Here is a 16,659-nt window from a genome sequence, read left to right as displayed (position 1 = left end):
TAGAATTGCTTTAACTCCCTAAATGCTATAAACAATGTATGGAATGAATATTAAAAGCCAGTCACATTGTTCCATGTGCATTGTGGATGTGCATGGAAGCAAACATATGGAAATGACATCACTGCCCCAATACTAATGGATCTGACTGTATATAGACACACATGCACACACACTTCCCTTCATCTTAACTCTTCACAGTTGAGTGCAGGAAGGGGGGGTTGGGGGCTGCAGCCCTCAGGCAGGGCCATTTCTCCTTGTGTTTGCACATTTCATAGTCATTGAACCTGCAGCTAAAAATAGAAAGCTAAAAACCAAGCACTACCGCACGTACCAACCGCTACAATATGTACAGTATACCCGACTAAATGAGCTATGAGGGATTTACTGATGCACAAAGACGCATTAAATAATGACTTTTTGCCTTTGCTGTGGTTCAGGTTGTGATAGGTCATATCAGCCATATACGTATGAGATACTGTATATGTACAGTATATGTGTGGTATATGTATGTCAAGAACAAATAAAGCAATACTAGCTAAGATGAAGGACAGACCAGTTATGTGTATGCAGTTTTCACTCCACTCTATTACAAACTTATGCGAAATAATAACAATCATAAACGACAAAGAACTGTGAGATGGGACGTGCTGCAATATTGATGGGGCAGCAAATGAGCTGTCATCGAGATCATATTGCCTTGCTTATATCTCTCCTTCACCTGGACTAAGGTGAGGTGAACTACTCATTAAAGACTAATTGTTCAGGGAGTGGAGCCTTCCTCGGAACATCCGCGACTGGATCAGGTCCAGATGAAGCTGCAGTCATTAGTAAGGATAGTAGCTAATTCACTATAGAAAAAAAATATATATATCGCCACAGTCGGTGGGACTGCAGTCATTTAACAGTGCATGGTAAGTCGATGAATGATGAATTTAAAGTAGCAACATTGTACAGATTATATCTATACTGTTTTTTTTATTGTTGTTGTTGCTCCACTGTCACAAGGCTTTCGGGCCACTTTCAAGCGCACAACAAATTACATGACATTTTAGTTGTGATTCACTGCATGTGCGGATGACGAAAATAAGGCAAGCTGCTACATTCACATGCTCCAATACTGGCTGCACGTGGTGAATTACATTTTAATGAGCTTCTAATTTTAGTGTGTGCGCCAGCAATAATAATAGACTTCATAAATATTTATGTTCCCTGTTTGAAGCTCAGAGACATGGGAACAGAGAGGGAAAATACTAGAATAAATCTGCAAATATATTGTACGTTTATTGGTGAATATGCGGCTTAGACACACACACATTCATTTTCATGGTCAGGCTTTGCTGTCTGCACATAGTGAGAGTTTCAAGCATGATAAAAGATAAATCATAAACTGTTTTCAAAAAGGTACACGCAGCCGTGCGATGCATCGATTTCAGAACACAACATATTAAGAGAGATTGGACAATTCGGCTTACCCATGGCACCGCTGAGAAAACAGTTCAGTCACTCCACAAGACGGTGACGGCTGTCTGCAGCTCTCCTAACAACTAAAGCGACCATCCGACCTTCAGCACCACAGACAGCTCCAAGTTCAGACAACAGCTGCCGGGAACACCGTGAAGGTTATACCGAAGACTTCACTGTCCACATCCGCTCCGATCCCACCAACAAAAAACGCAGTCTCTGCCCTAGTTTCTATCATGCAATAGCAGAATCCAAATATGGAAGGTCGTTGAGGGAAATGACTGATTTTTCAGTTTGAAATCCTTCCAGCCGATGCAAGCGGACTGTTAGAAGCTCGAGGAGATACATGCAAATCAAGCGACAACCTGACAAATGAGGTTAAGCATCCCACCACCACTGCATTAGTTCATCCACGACACGGTCAGACTGCCTTTTACATCAGCGAGCTTCATTTCTATGCGACAGCTCCCTCGGTCCAATAATAAGACGGAGACACACGCAGCAGCGCCAAATCTAGAGCAGAAATATTTATGTGTTGTCGTTAAGGACACTTTGTCATTTCCTGTGTGCTGTGCCCACTCTTGTTGGCACTGTCATCATCGTGCATTTGTCGTCATACTGTAACTGCAGCAGGATGAAGTCATGGACTAAATCATGATGTGAACTTACAGGAATGATGCTGCGGTCACAGAAAGTAATAAAAATAATCATATTAGTATTATTTTCTCCTACACATCAATCAGGACAGCTGACAATCATTTATGACAGACGCACAATCCTTTTCTTCTGCATATTTAATTCATTTTTCACTAATATTGACAAGTACAGACCACCAAAAATGTGACTCCATGACAGAGGCTATGTTGTTTATCCAAATTATTGATATATTGTGTGCCATATACAATATAGGCTCTCAACACCAGACACTTTGAAATAAAATCCTCAGAATCAGTAATTGATTTTCTGGACTCAACCGTGTAGCACAATATGGATATTGAAAAAAAAAATTTCAACCTTCCAAATTCAACCACTTTCAAAGCATTTCTGTGATTCTTAAAATTGTTTAAAAAGCCGTAATGGACAAATTTGTAAACAAAAAAAAGGGGGAATTTATTCATTCATTCATTCATTTTCTACCGCTTATCCTCACAAGAGTCGCAGGGGTGCTGGAGCCTATCCTAGCTATCTTCGTCCGAGAGGTGGGGTACACCCTGGACTGGTGCCCAGCCAATCACAGGGCACATATAGACAAACAACCATTCACACTCACATTCATACCTATGGACAATTTGGAGTCGCTAATTAACCTAGCATGTTTTTGGAATGTGGGAGGAAACCGGAGTACCCGGAGAAAAACCACGCATGCACGGGGAGAACATGCAAAATCCTCACAGCGATGGTCGAGGGCGGAATTGAACTTGGGTTTCCTAGCTGTATGGCCTGCGTGCTAACCACTCAGTCACTGTGCAGCCCACAAGGCAATCTGGTCTAAGAACACTAACCATCCATTTTCCAAACTTGTCCTCACTGGGGTCACAGATATGCTGGAGCCTATCCCAGCTGGCAAAGAGGTGGGGTACACCATAGACTGATCACCAGCCAATCGCAATGACCAGAAGTAAAGTAGCATAAACATTGAAGATGCAAAAAGCACATGTAGTGTCTTAAAGAGTTGATTTAATCGCAACTGCGATTAACTAGCTGGTTGCTCAGTTAATTTCAGAGTGCAATAATAGCTTTGCTACCTGCTCCTCCAGACATAGACTAGCCGCTTCTGTCACTGACACACCAGACTAGCGATGCTAAGGCAGCATATTCTATATTAATGATCATATGGTACATATAATATACGACACATATAATTGTGGTTCACAGTGGTAGTAGTCGGTTGTAGTTATTTCCGTCTACATCTACTCATTCATGAGATTCTATTTTGTCCAATTGCACATGAATATTTAACGCTACCATCCAAACGGTGTGCAATGAAGGTTGACGTTGAGGGCAACAAGGCCACCGCACTACTTAGTGAGCGATGACATCACCATTATTTACTAAGGGACACTTCCCAAAGGCCATTTGCCAGATCTCCAAATATTATTCCAAGTGAAGAGTTCAACATGGTAGTCAAAGTAGTAGCAAAAAAAAACATCAGGCCGACATAACTTAAGTACTAGCTATGCTTGTTATTTATTTTTCCGTAATAATCACCTTTGATATGCCTTAATATTAACAATAGTGTTCCAATGGGGCTGCTCTTCCATTATCATTCATGTTGGTTTTAAATCATTTTGGGCTGCTGTATGTGCATGTGTACATTTCACAACAACGCTTAGGACACATTGAGTGAATGTAAAAAAAAACAAAAAAAATGTTGCTAACCACTTTGTCCTCCTGTTGCAATTCCATGAAAGCAGGAATGCAGCACAGAAATAAAATAATAAAAGGGGGGAAGAAAGGGAAGATTGTGAGTGGCATTAATAGGTCCTGACAGTACCATCACATAGTACTAGTAGCAAATGATTGGATGGGATTGCATAGAAACATTTAAGCTTGTGATTAATATTAAAGCGGTCTAAGACTTTTTTTGTAAACTGGAGCACTTGAAATTCCTTGGTCGGAAAAATGAGAGGGAATAGTTCCCTCCAGTGGTGAAAATGAACAACTGTAGTTCAAGTGACCATGATGATAAAAATAGGTGTATATAAACAAGCTGTTCACCTGAATAGTAAACAGAATGAGAGCAGAAATATACTATATGTTTAGTAGATGGCAAAATACTGAAAAACAGGAGTTCCTGTGAGAGACATCATTGGCTCCACTCCCAGATTATGAGTCCACTGTGTAGCGCAGGGAGAAATGTGCCCGAGGACAGGACATCTGTATGTGTGTCCTTTATAAACGGAGAGTTCCAAGCATGCAAGCCAGCATTACCTTATTTGACCGCAGAGACACTCGTCCTCCGCACCGAGCACAGAATTTCGTTTGGCAATATGAACAGAGGTGGCCACAGCCGTCGGCAAATTTGGTTTTGTGGCATATCCCGCAGGTTGGGGCTTCGCTCTTCTGTTCCTGAGCCTGCTTTGTCTCGTCCCCCATCTTCTTGACCTGGTCCTTGTATGACTCAAACTGCTGGTGCAACTTCCTGTAGGGAGATAGATGCATGTTAAGCAGGACTAATGATGGTTGAAAAGTGACATCATGGCAAGGTAGGTTCCTGAAGTTAAATAGGTAAGAGCTCATGTCGTCGTGGTCTCCAAGGGATGTCCGGGGGGGGGTCACCTTCAAAATAATACAATTAAAAGTAGTTATTCCTATGGTTGGGGCCTTTGTCTTTGTTTTTATTACATTTTTAAGTTCTGACTGAATTGAATTTGAACTTTTACTTATTAATAACAGGTTTTATAAGTCTGTACAGCACTTTGGAAACATTGTTTATAAAATGTGCTATATAAATAAAGTGGATTGGATTGGATCATATGCCAAAAACCATAATGCCAAATAAGCCCCTCTACCTGCCCACACACACAACTTTAAATTATTAGTATTTATTCAAAATTATTTTAATTATATGTACAATTTACTGTTTACGCTGTACATTGTTGTTCATATTTGATGTAATCTATTTATTCTCCACATTATTATTATTATTATTTATGATACGGGAGCCAGGCAATGACATTTCTTTGGCAATTTCACTGCTGTGTTATTGTGCAATGACAATAAGGGAAGTATCTATCTATCTATCTATCTATCTATGGTACGCAGCAAAAAATATATACTTTATACTGTGAACACGGTGGCCAACTTAAATATCTACCTGATGTAAGGTTTTGTATTTTTTCAATGACAAAGGACCTTATTATCATTAGCTTTTGCCAGGAAATTGACCAGACTCCGAGAAGTGGTTATGTTAAGTTACACTATGTCTATTCTGCATCATAAGACATGATTAAAATGATATATGTTTTTTTTTCATGAGGTTTTCCAAAATAAAAATAATTTGTGAAAGTGTACTCCTAGTTCCAAGTTCAATGGTTTGATGTTGAAAATACCCCAATAAGACATTCATAGTAAGGCCATAGTAAATTCATAGTACAGTCACTCGATTGATAGCACATCACTAGATGTCCTATAGATGGCCTCCTACTGCTGCATACTGCAGCGTGTGATCTTTTGCAGAAGAGCCTGAACTCTTGACACATCCTTACAGCCTACTGAAAACACATGGACTCTTCGCATGCATTTTGTATGACACATGTCAATTGAGCGTCTCCTTAGAAACTAAACACTGGGCTGACTTCATAATATGGCGATTAGAATTGGTTTCGCCCACATATCCCCTGCAACATTCATTAGTGCTTGTGAATTATTAAAGGAGCACTATCCTTTTACCACATACAGCTCTGTGTTTGAGCTAAACGTGCTTCCTTTACTCTCGGCTAGTGCTTTGGAGCCTACAGTAAGCCTCGTTTATCGCGGTTAAGAGGTGACTGTGATAAGTGAATTCCTGAAAAGTAGGATTCCTTATTCATAAATGGAATTTTTAATAGGTAGAGCAGAGATAACCTTTTTGCACCCTTCTAAATACGGCTTTTAACTTTATTAGAGCCTTCTAGACATGAAATAGCATCCCTATAGTCACCATTGCACTCGTATTACCCAATATAGTAGATAATGTATAATTACACAGAATAAGCCGTCCATTCATTTTCTATACCGCTTATCCTCATGAGGGTCGCGGGCATGCTGGAGCCTATCCCAGCTATCTTCCAGCATGAGGACTGGTCGCCAGCCAATCACAGAGCAATCAAAGTCGCCAATTAACCTTTTTTGGAATGTGGGTAGCACCCAAAGAACATTCAAACTCCACACAGAGGGGAATCGAACCCGGGTCTCCTAGGTGTGTGGCCTGCGCGCTAACCACTCGACCAGTGAGTGAAAATCTGAATCACAATGTGACACTACCCGACGAACCGTGTGCACGTGCGGACGCTATTGTTAGAGTGCATGTGGCATCAAAACACGAGTGTGTCTCTTGTTGCACCCAGGAATTAGAAGTGTGATAACCAAGAAGAGATCAGTGTTGGACAGATCTCACTAAATCTCACTCAAGGGGAACACTGTGAAGCAAGGGCCACTGTCAAATACGACTACAACGAATAAACATGTTTTATTCTAACTTCACCACTGTACTATATTGAAGTATCTATTGTGATAAAGTGGCAGCAGGAAGTCGGTCCACCGTGTCCATCTTTGAGGTTCTCCCTATTGAGTCAAACTCGGTCAGATGTAGGTGAAACTGCCGATCAGTAATCATACACTCTTCATTGTAGCATCCCGTGCTTGCATCAGTATCCACGCTCTGTTACGTCTGGGATTTGCCCCCGAAATGACACGCTGCCAGTTACATGATCCTCTCTTTTGGACATATGGCAGACTCAAAGTATCCACAGCCAGGGTGAAGTACACATAAAGCAGACCTGTTCTTGTAGTCAATGGAACTTATCATGGAGAGGCAGGAGCTACGATACTCGTAAAATGTAGTCATGGTTGGCAGGTCCCTGAATGCATCTGTGAGTTGTGTGAGTTGGACATACATACAGTATACATGGTGTTGCAACTGTACTGCTGTTGATGCGTTAAGGTCAGAATTTAGTTATAAAAGCGCGTCAGATGTCCCACTGTGATCAAAATACCGATTGAAAAATTTTAAGAATTTCCATTTTACACTATTACGTTCTAAGCAGAGATTCAAAATGTAAAACAATTCATAAATAAACATAAATGGGACAAATATGAAACAATTGTGAGACAAAAAATAAACAAAGTAACCAATTTATTTATTTTAACAAGCATTAAAGGGGACCTATTAAGCTAATTTTTGTCCCTTTGTATTGAGCTGTGGACTCCTATAGAGCAGCTACACACAATAACCCGCACATACACTGTAAAGCTCTCTGGATCTTCCAGACTCTGCACCTCTTTGTGCTGCGTTTTCATGGATTTACCGATTACCGATCCTGATAATCCATGAGTGAAATCGGCTGATACCAATACCGATTACATACATGCAGTATAAATGTTTAAATGCACTACTGGCTATATTAGAGGTAGCTACTTTTACAAAATGAAAATGGCCAAAAGCTACTTTTCCTAGCTTATTTCAAGCCAAACAAAGTCGGCGGAGGGGATCGACGTTTTAAAGCAAGTATCGGCTGATGTCGATACCGTCCTTTTGCCACTGATATCAGTCGATAGTGTTCTGTGGCTGATCGATCGGAGCACCCCTAAAAAAAAAAAAAGAGCATTTAAACCGAGCGATCAGAGCCATCCCAAACTTCTTTCCAGGCTGACTTCCACATGTGCAAATTCTCAATTTCTGAAACTTTGGCATAGTTTAATAAAAGATTAAAATAAAATAAAAGATTCTAACAATATTTAGGTCAGAAAAGTGGGAAAAAGGACAATAGGTCCCCTTCAAAGTGAAATAGGCTGTTCATCAGCTCATCAAAATTTTATGACCTCTTGATGGCAAAGGCAAAAGAGCATTCTCTCTTTGAATATAATTGATTATTGAACAATTGTTGACGCAGTGAAAGTCAAGGTCAGGTTATTATGATATGAACATTCACTTTGGTCTCTCTTGGTTCCTTGGAGAAAGCATCTATATTTTGTTGGTGTTTCTTGTTTGGTTCTCTGCTCAAATCATGCTAAATTAATTAAACAGCTCTCATAAAGTTTAATCTGACTTTAGTGCTAATTTTAGCTTCATTATTTTTATGACATGTAAATATACATAAAGAAATCATTCTGATACCATGTTAAATGAATAAATCTCACGCTGTACTTTGAGGAATTGTGTCAAACGCCTTAGTAAAAAAATTGCTACTATATTTTATAACATGAGTCATATTATTATTGCATAATTGCAGGACGTTGTGAGTTTAATATATAATATATATGATATAATCAAAGTGAATTTTGGTAAATGAGCTTGCAGTATTTTCAATGCTGTAATTGTTTTTTCAGTTTGGCTCCACAAGAGGGAGACAAACTAACTTAAAGTCTTTTTCTTACACAACAGGATGCACACAAGTGGCTTCATAGTGAACTGAAAAGTGATTCATTACAGTTGCATCTCCAAAGCGGGATGTTGAGCAATATTAAGGCTTTTTATAAGCAATATGGAATAAGTAAGTCAAATGTATGTAAGAGTAAGTAAGTATGTATGCGTGAGGAAGGATGGTGGAACAATTAAACTGCACACATAGAGCTAAGAACGGAAGTTATCAGATCTGTTGTAAATTTGTTTAAAACTCTAAAACATAGTATGATTTGTAATGGATTATATACAGTATCACTGCAATCACACACACACACATACAATTATACTCTACTGTACACTCAGCTGCCGAGGTCATTGCTGTGTATTTGTAACTGCTGGCAAACAGATCCAACTGAGTCTGATCTACTACTTACGCGTCTGGTTCGGGCTCCTTGTCATTTTGGGACTTTTGCTGTGGCTGAAGAACATTATTTACCAGCTCTGTAATCCCACTAAAGGGAAACCACCTGTTCAAATAAGCAAATATAAGCGTGACTGGTACATTGTAGCCAGTTATCATGTCATCAATACAATATATATCCTGAGAGGGATTTGAAATATATACTTGGACACATTCACTACAACCAGAGCATAGAGAGAAGGCCGAGACATGGCGGAGAAGCAAATACTGCGACATTAAAAACCAGTGGGAAAGAAATAGAAAGAGGAAGCAAGAAAGCTGAACAGCCAATGGAAATGAGGCAGCACTAAATACTCAGCTGAGGAAAGGAGAGCCACTATACATTAGGGTCAGGTTTGCCTAACAAGTACACAGATTGGGTTAAGGTACATCCACGGTACAGTAAAGTATAGCACAACTGCATCTAGGACAGTGATTGTATTTCAAGGCTGCGTAAGCTGGTCCAGGCATAAACAACACACTAGGTAAGAAATAACAGCCACAGACATATAGGGAAAGATGGGAGGATTTTGCGTTTAATAATAAAAGTCATCAGAAAGGAAAAGCCATTGTCATTAACGTCATGGAAGTCATCCGCATAGCACGATGACAAAGTCGAGCCGTCCTACTACAGCGGCTGCATTCCAGGACTTTAGCGACATTTCTTTCCTCAGAAAAAAAAAAAGAATAGAGCGCCACATGAAGCATTACAGCACCAGATGACGAGAAGTGTCAAAGCCTAGAGCACTCTGGGTAATGTAGTTTACTTACTGTGCTGACTGAGGCTTTGGTTCTTCTTTGATCCTACAATGTAAACAAATGAAGAAAAAAAAAAAGATGCACAACTCAGGGCAGTAACAACACAAACAGATGAAGGGAAACACAAGAAACAAAATATAGAAAACGTAAAGTGATATTCAGCTTCAAAAATAGCTATTATTAGAATATAATATAGTATAATATACTACTATTATAGCGTGATAATATGATAATGATGATGGATTAGTCACACTGTAAACCCAAATAAGTTAGCAGAACTCAAAAAAACATATGTTTTGCATTCATAAACTCCAATTTTTAAATTTTTAATTTTTGTATTTATTTTTTTATTTTAATTTTGGGGTGAAAAGAGAAATGGTGTCTTCCCTTGCTTTCTTTTTCATGTTCTCTCTGCCATACATTCTCCATTCTTTAATGTTTGTTGTCATTTCAACTCTTTCCATAGGAAGAAGGTAACCTACACAGTACAAATATATCTGATTTATTCTTAATTAATTCTTGGTTTGATTTATTAATCTTTAATAGATACCTTTTTATATAAGTAACTATGAGTTAATTATTTTAAGTAGGTTACACAAATCTGCAAAAAAGTTCATATTAATCAAAAAGTTAAATAAACTGAAAAAAACAGATAATGCAACTGGCTATCAACATTTATAATTTTATAACTTTTAAGAAAAATTTAAGTCAACTGTACTTATGCTAATTAATTATTTTGAGTATTCGGATTTACAGTGTCTTAAGTTGTATGTGAACTATGTTTTTAAGTTAATCTTACCTAATATAGCCATAGTTCAATTTAATCAAAACAGTTAAAAGTACTCAAAATGGAACAACATGTTAAATAAACTTGACATATTTAAGTTATTAGAACTTTTTTAAGAACTTTGAGTACGCATAACTTCATTTATTTAAGTACTTTAAACATTTGGGTTTACAGTGCAGCATAACCATGAAGGTAGCAATGATGTGTCAATGATTGTGTAGGTTTACTCCTTTATTAAATATACGCCCAATTCATAATTTTATGGTAGGTTTAGCTCCACAAAGCATCCAATTGTTTTCTCTTTTCTGTCCCACTTCTTCTGAGATTTTTTTTTTTTTAATACTCTTGAGAACCTGCAATAAGTATTCATTTATATGTACAAACCACTGTATGAGTTGCTGGCACCAGCATAATTGAAGTACAAGTAAAGACACTCCAGTGGTTAGCACGCAGGCCTCATAGCTAGGAGACCCGAGTTCAATCCCACCTTCGGCCATCTCTGTGTGGAGTTTTTGTGGGGTTTTTCCAGGTACTCCGGTTTCCTCCCACATTCCAAAAACAGTTCTCCTCCCATTTTGTGTGGAAGTGGTAACTTTTTGGCTTCTTATTTTGTCTTTCCCCACCCTCGGCCATCTCTGTGTGGAGTTTGCATGTTCCCCCCGTGCATGCGTGGGTTTTCTCCGGGTACTCCGGTTTCCTCCCACATTCCAAAAACATGCTAGGTTAATTAGCGACTCCAAATTGTCCATAGGTATGAATGTGAGTGTGAATGGTTGTTTGTCTATATGTGCCCTGTGATTGGCTGGCCACCAGTCCAGGGTGTACCCCGCCTCTCACCCGATGACAGCTGGGATAGGCTCCAGCAACAACCGCGACCCTCGTGAGGATAAGCGGTAGAAAATGAATGAATGAATAAAGACACGCCCCCTCCTGAGGCTTACAAAAACAACCAATAACAAGAAACAAATGACATCTGCTGGTATGCTGGAGCCTATCCCAGCTGTCTTTGGGCTATACCACCATGGGACACTCAATCCATAACACACGTAGAGTAGCTTGAAGTCCCTGTTCCCCTTTCCAACATAATAGTTCCAGGAAAGTAAAAACGTGTACTCATGTGTACTAAAAGTGGCAGCTAAAAACAACACGGATCGCTTACAACTCCGGCAGCATACAATAGCAACTTAACGTCACAGGCCATCTTACATTAATCACATACTAAAAACATGTTTATAAATTGGTTATTATTGTGTCACAACTTCATGAATATGATATAACTTTCAATAACAATAACAGCTTACCAGATAATAATCCATATTTAGTTTCTTTGTTAGTTATTAATGTTTGCTTCTCATTATTTAATCATAATATGTCATATAATTGCTAGTAGCTTATGTTGACCATGCATGTATTGTGTTTAAAACTACTATAATTCATATATAATTGTTTATAAGCAGTATCGTAAGAAATTAGCCCACTTAGTAAAGCAAATAAACACTTAAGTCCAGGTACGGATTCTATCAAACACACAAGAACAGATATAGTTCTCCGTACCCCTCGGTCTCGCCGCTCTGTTTCCCGATGAGCCAGTCCATATTGTGTCTTCTGTAATATTTCTCTTTATGATCCCATCATCCCAGTCTCTGTGGTTGCAATACCAGCTTCATATTTATCTGATGGTGCCAACATGGTCGCCACTCACAAAGTGTGAGGCTCGTCTTCTATGTATGAGTCTCTGTGAGCCCTGCATGATCCCACGTGGGTTTTGTGCGTCTGTACAGTGTGTGAGTGTACAGCTGTGTGTGTGTGTGTAGCGTATTGTTTGACACGGGGCAGGAAAATGAATGAGTGTAAAATGTCACAAGTGACGTAGTCGGTACTCTGCCTGCTGAACACGGCATCACTAAACTGACATGTTACATTTCCACTGTCTCCTGTGAAACATGACACAACAAAATAAGAAATATTCATACCTAAATAGGACTTTTTGTCAGATATTTTTATCCATATATGTTCCATGTTGCTTATCTTCACTAAGGTTGCGGGGTATGCTGGAGGCTATCCCAGCTAACTCTGTCTAAGTCAATCGTAGTGTACAGATATTTTTATGTGAGGGATCATTTAGATGACATAAGATATTGACAAACTCACAATATTCTTGATATAATTACTTTGAGGTATAAAGAGAAAGTACACAAACTGCGGCCTGTGGCACACTGGAAAATTAAACCATAAAATTTTAAAAAACACGAGGAAAAATAGAGCAAAAAGTCAAAATGCAAAGAATGTTGACGCTAATATCTAACAATAACAAAGTTGTTATTTGTTTTTTTTAAAAGAAAGTTTGTTTTTTTTTGTAACAAAATGGTAAAAAAATGGAAATTTGTCATTTAAACTCTTTCCATAGGAAGAAGGTGTGCATGTGTAACATACACAGTACAAATATATCTGATGCAATGGATTTATTCGTAATTAATTCTTGGTTTGATTTATTCATGTTTAAGAGATACTTTTTTTTATAAGTAACTATGAGTTAATTATTTTAAGTAGGTTACACAAATCTGCAAAAAGTTCATATTAATCAAAAATTACAAGTTAAATAAACTGAAAAGACAGATAATGCAACTGGCTATCAACATTTATAAGTAGAACTTTTAAGAAAATTTTAAGTCAAAAACCAATTAATTATTTTGAGCATTCGGATTTACAGTGTCTTAAGTTTTTTGTAACAATATAGGAAAAAAAATGAAAATATCAGAAAACTATAAAATGAATCTGTTATTTTGAGGTTCTGATGTTTGCATTCAGCCATGGTTCAGTTGACTACTGATGCTACACTGCCCTCTAGTGGACACACATGATGCATACACATTTCACAGTAGTCACTACACTGCAGGCTTTTTGGGGAACACACATCATTCTTCCTGTATGTATACCCAAAGTGAGACAATCCATCCATCCATCCATCAATTCTCAATGACACTAATCCTCTGAAGCCTATGTGGAGATGCATCCTATAGACCTATAGACCCCCCAATTACACAGGGTCTACATACTATAGTATGTACTATAGATGTTTTTGGTCAGTGGAGAAAAGCCAGAGTACCCTCATACCTATGCAGATGCAGTATTTTCCATTTTTTAAAATTTATAAATTTTCCTCACGAGGGTTGAGAGGCGGGGTACACCCTGGACTGGTCGCCAGCCAATCACAGGGCACATGTAGACAAACAACCATTCACACTCACATTCATACCTATGGACAATTTGGAGTCTCCAATTAACCTAGCATGTTTTTGGAATGTGGGAGGAAACCGGAGTACCCGGAGAAAACCCACGCATGCACGGGGAGAACATGCAAACTCCACACAGAGATGGCCGAGGGTGGAATTGAACCCGGGTCTCCTAGCTGTGAGATCTGCACGCTAACCACTCGACCGCCGTGCAGCCCCTAGATGAGTATTTATTTAACAATTTGTTTATTATTATGGTTGTAGCTCAATCTAGCTTCAGTTATTCAACGTATACACCGCTTATCCAGTTCAGGGTCAAAGGTGAGCTCATTCACAGACTTGTGGTGAGTTTCCAAATGACCTAACACACATACTACGTGCATACTGTGGGAGGAAACCACAGTAACCAGAGTACAGTACACAAGCGCGGGAATGATAACTTAGTTGATATAGGTAGTAACAACTATCGGAGGAAAATGTTACATGCATATTTTAGTTTGTGTGTGAATTCCATTCATGTATTTTCATTCATCATGACAACAAACTGTCCAAAAAAAGTACTGCAAATTTCCGCAATTCTCACTAAAGTCACAGTGTGGCTTGGAAAGTAAGTGCAATATGACTCCTAATATTTTCCACTTTGGCGGGCGTAATCGTTCTGCCGCTCTTCCGCCCAGCGTACATACCAGCTGCTTCACAGAAACACTGATGCCACAGCTCTTGGAGTTGTGAATCATCACATTTCCCCACAGCTGAGCCAAGGTCAGCAACGTGTCACAGACACCTCGGCAGGTCCAGCAACTTCTGAAAACAGCCTTAAAATAATACTAATCATAATAATAACACAATAGCACTGGTGGGAATGGGAGTTTAGCAGCATTTTGGTCGAAAATGAGCACAAAAATGAGCATTTCTATCAATATCAGACTCTTGAAGAAGCATTCACTGTGGTACAACTAAAGTTGTGACAGTGATATAATGTTGTGATTATTATGTTAGTGATATTATGTTGTGATTATTATGTTAGTGATATTATGTTGTGATTATTATGTTAATGATATTATGTTGCCATAGGTGGAACAAGTTGGATAAAATGTGTATTTTTGAAGAAAAACCTTCTGCGTTCCATCCATCCATTTTCTATACTGCTTATCCTCACAAGGGTCGCGACCATGCTGGAGCCTATCCCAGCTGCCTCCAGAGGGAGAGGCGGGGTGCACCCTGGACTGGACCTTCTGTGTTATTATTAGTTATTTGTATCAATATTTCAGCTTTATGTTATGTGTTTTGTTTTGTTATGTTATAGGTTTTGTGGAAAAATTCCCCAAACTTAAAATTCTAATAATCGCTATGTCTAATTAGATTGCAGTTAAACCAACATCAAATACATCTGCATAGGTTAGCGTTTGTTTTTTTTTTTGTTTGTTTGTTTTGGGGCTGCACGGCGAACGAGTGGATAGCGCGCATGTCTCACAGCTAGGCAACCCGAGTTCAATTCCACCCTCGGCCATCTCTGTGTGGAGTTTGCATTTCTCCGGGTACTCCGTTTCCTCCCACATTCCAAAAATATGCTAGGTTAATTAGCAACTCCAAATTGTCCATAGGTATGAATGTGAGTGTGAATGGTTGTTTGTCTATATGTGCCTTGTGATTGGCTGGCCACCAGTCCAGGGTGTATTCTGCCTCTCCCCCGAAGACAGCTGGGATAAACTCCAGCACCCCCATGCGACCCTTGTGAGGAAAAGCGGTAGAAAATGAATGAATCAATGAATGTTTTGGGGCTGCACGGCTTTAAAGTGGATAGCGCGCATGCCTCACAGCTAGGAAACCCAAGTTCAATTCCACCCTCGGCCATCTCAAAAAAAGACTCACCCATGATCCTGCACGGGATAAGTAGTAGGAAATGAATTACTTAAGGTACGAAATGTTGAAATGCTTCCCAGAAGAGTAAAAATGTCAATCATAAGTGGCATCTCCACATTGTCTTCTGTTTACATTTCCTATCGATGTATGAGAATTGTGCTTTATGTATAGCGTCCAATGCTTATGCTCTTGCTTGTTTGCTTTGACCATGATTGCATGGACTTGTCCTCCTTTGCATGTGAATGCTTGGCCGTGTTCCTTCTCTGTCAGCCTCCTTTATTCATCCCGACAGATACATTTTATTCCAGCTGGGATCAGCACTTTTTCTTGGCAACTGACAATGTCCCATGTTAATGTCACACCTCCTCCCATTCATGGGTGTATAGCACCTCTGGGACTAGTCCACCACAAGGGTCATCAACACCAGGGTCATTGCCCTCTGAGCTACCCTGATCCCAAAGTGCAACATTCAGACAGAGGCTGCCGACTCCGGCTCAATGCCTTTTCCTCTAACCGGCTACCATTTAAGCATCAAATCACTTCACAAGCACAAATTCTGTCCAGTCTTGCTATCACCCGATTATTTCCAGTCTCATAGACAGCAAAAGCCTAGTTTTCTTGCCGCTTGTGCCTGGGGAGGGCTGTAACTGGAGCAAATTAACTTTAAATCCCCTTTAACACAACCTGTGAGATAAATAACAACTTTGCGGGGGAATTGTCCACGGTGACTTCATCTCAGGACAAACACTTGTCTCTCTGAACCTCACCCTTTACTGTTATAAGAACATCACGTGCTACATCTTTAAACACACACACACAAATCTCTCCATGATGCTGTTGATTCTGGTTGGCAGCAGGTGGACTAGACTCACTCGGTACCATAATAATAGCACAGGCATGTCTAACAATAGCCTGGTAATAGATACCCTGCCTATTGTTGTCCGAGCCTGCTCTACTCCTTCCTGTCCCAATTGATTGTCATCACTATCGGTGTGCTTAACTAAACTAGTACAGTGTACACACGGAGACAAGCAGACAGGCAATCTGATAT

At 39.3% G+C, this 16,659-nt stretch overlaps 1 protein-coding gene across 26 annotated transcripts in view; it reads right to left on the bottom strand.

Moving 5' to 3' along the window:
- Positions 1-16,659, bottom strand: part of rims2a (regulating synaptic membrane exocytosis 2a) — a 112,008-nt gene that overhangs the window by 80,830 nt on the left and 14,519 nt on the right. For 18 of the 26 annotated variants that reach the window (XM_058053505.1, XM_058053500.1, XM_058053495.1 and 15 more), the window contains exons 3-5: positions 9,738-9,770; positions 8,941-9,033; positions 4,393-4,603 (exon numbers count right to left, since the gene is read on the bottom strand). In XM_058053505.1, coding sequence (XP_057909488.1) covers positions 4,393-4,603; positions 8,941-9,033; positions 9,738-9,770 — 337 coding nt within the window. Of the gene's footprint in view, positions 1-1,472; positions 1,955-3,840; positions 4,340-4,392; positions 4,604-8,940; positions 9,034-9,737; positions 9,771-16,659 lie in introns of those variants that run through there. The other 8 variants (XM_058053504.1, XM_058053515.1, XM_058053518.1 and 5 more) reach the window with 4 other exon arrangements.

Source organism: Doryrhamphus excisus, chromosome 17 (assembly GCF_030265055.1).
Source record: "Doryrhamphus excisus isolate RoL2022-K1 chromosome 17, RoL_Dexc_1.0, whole genome shotgun sequence".
Lineage (NCBI taxonomy): Eukaryota > Metazoa > Chordata > Actinopteri > Syngnathiformes > Syngnathidae > Doryrhamphus > Doryrhamphus excisus.
The sequence above is the reverse complement of the archived record's forward strand: the minus strand, read 5'-3'. Positions and strand labels throughout refer to the sequence as shown.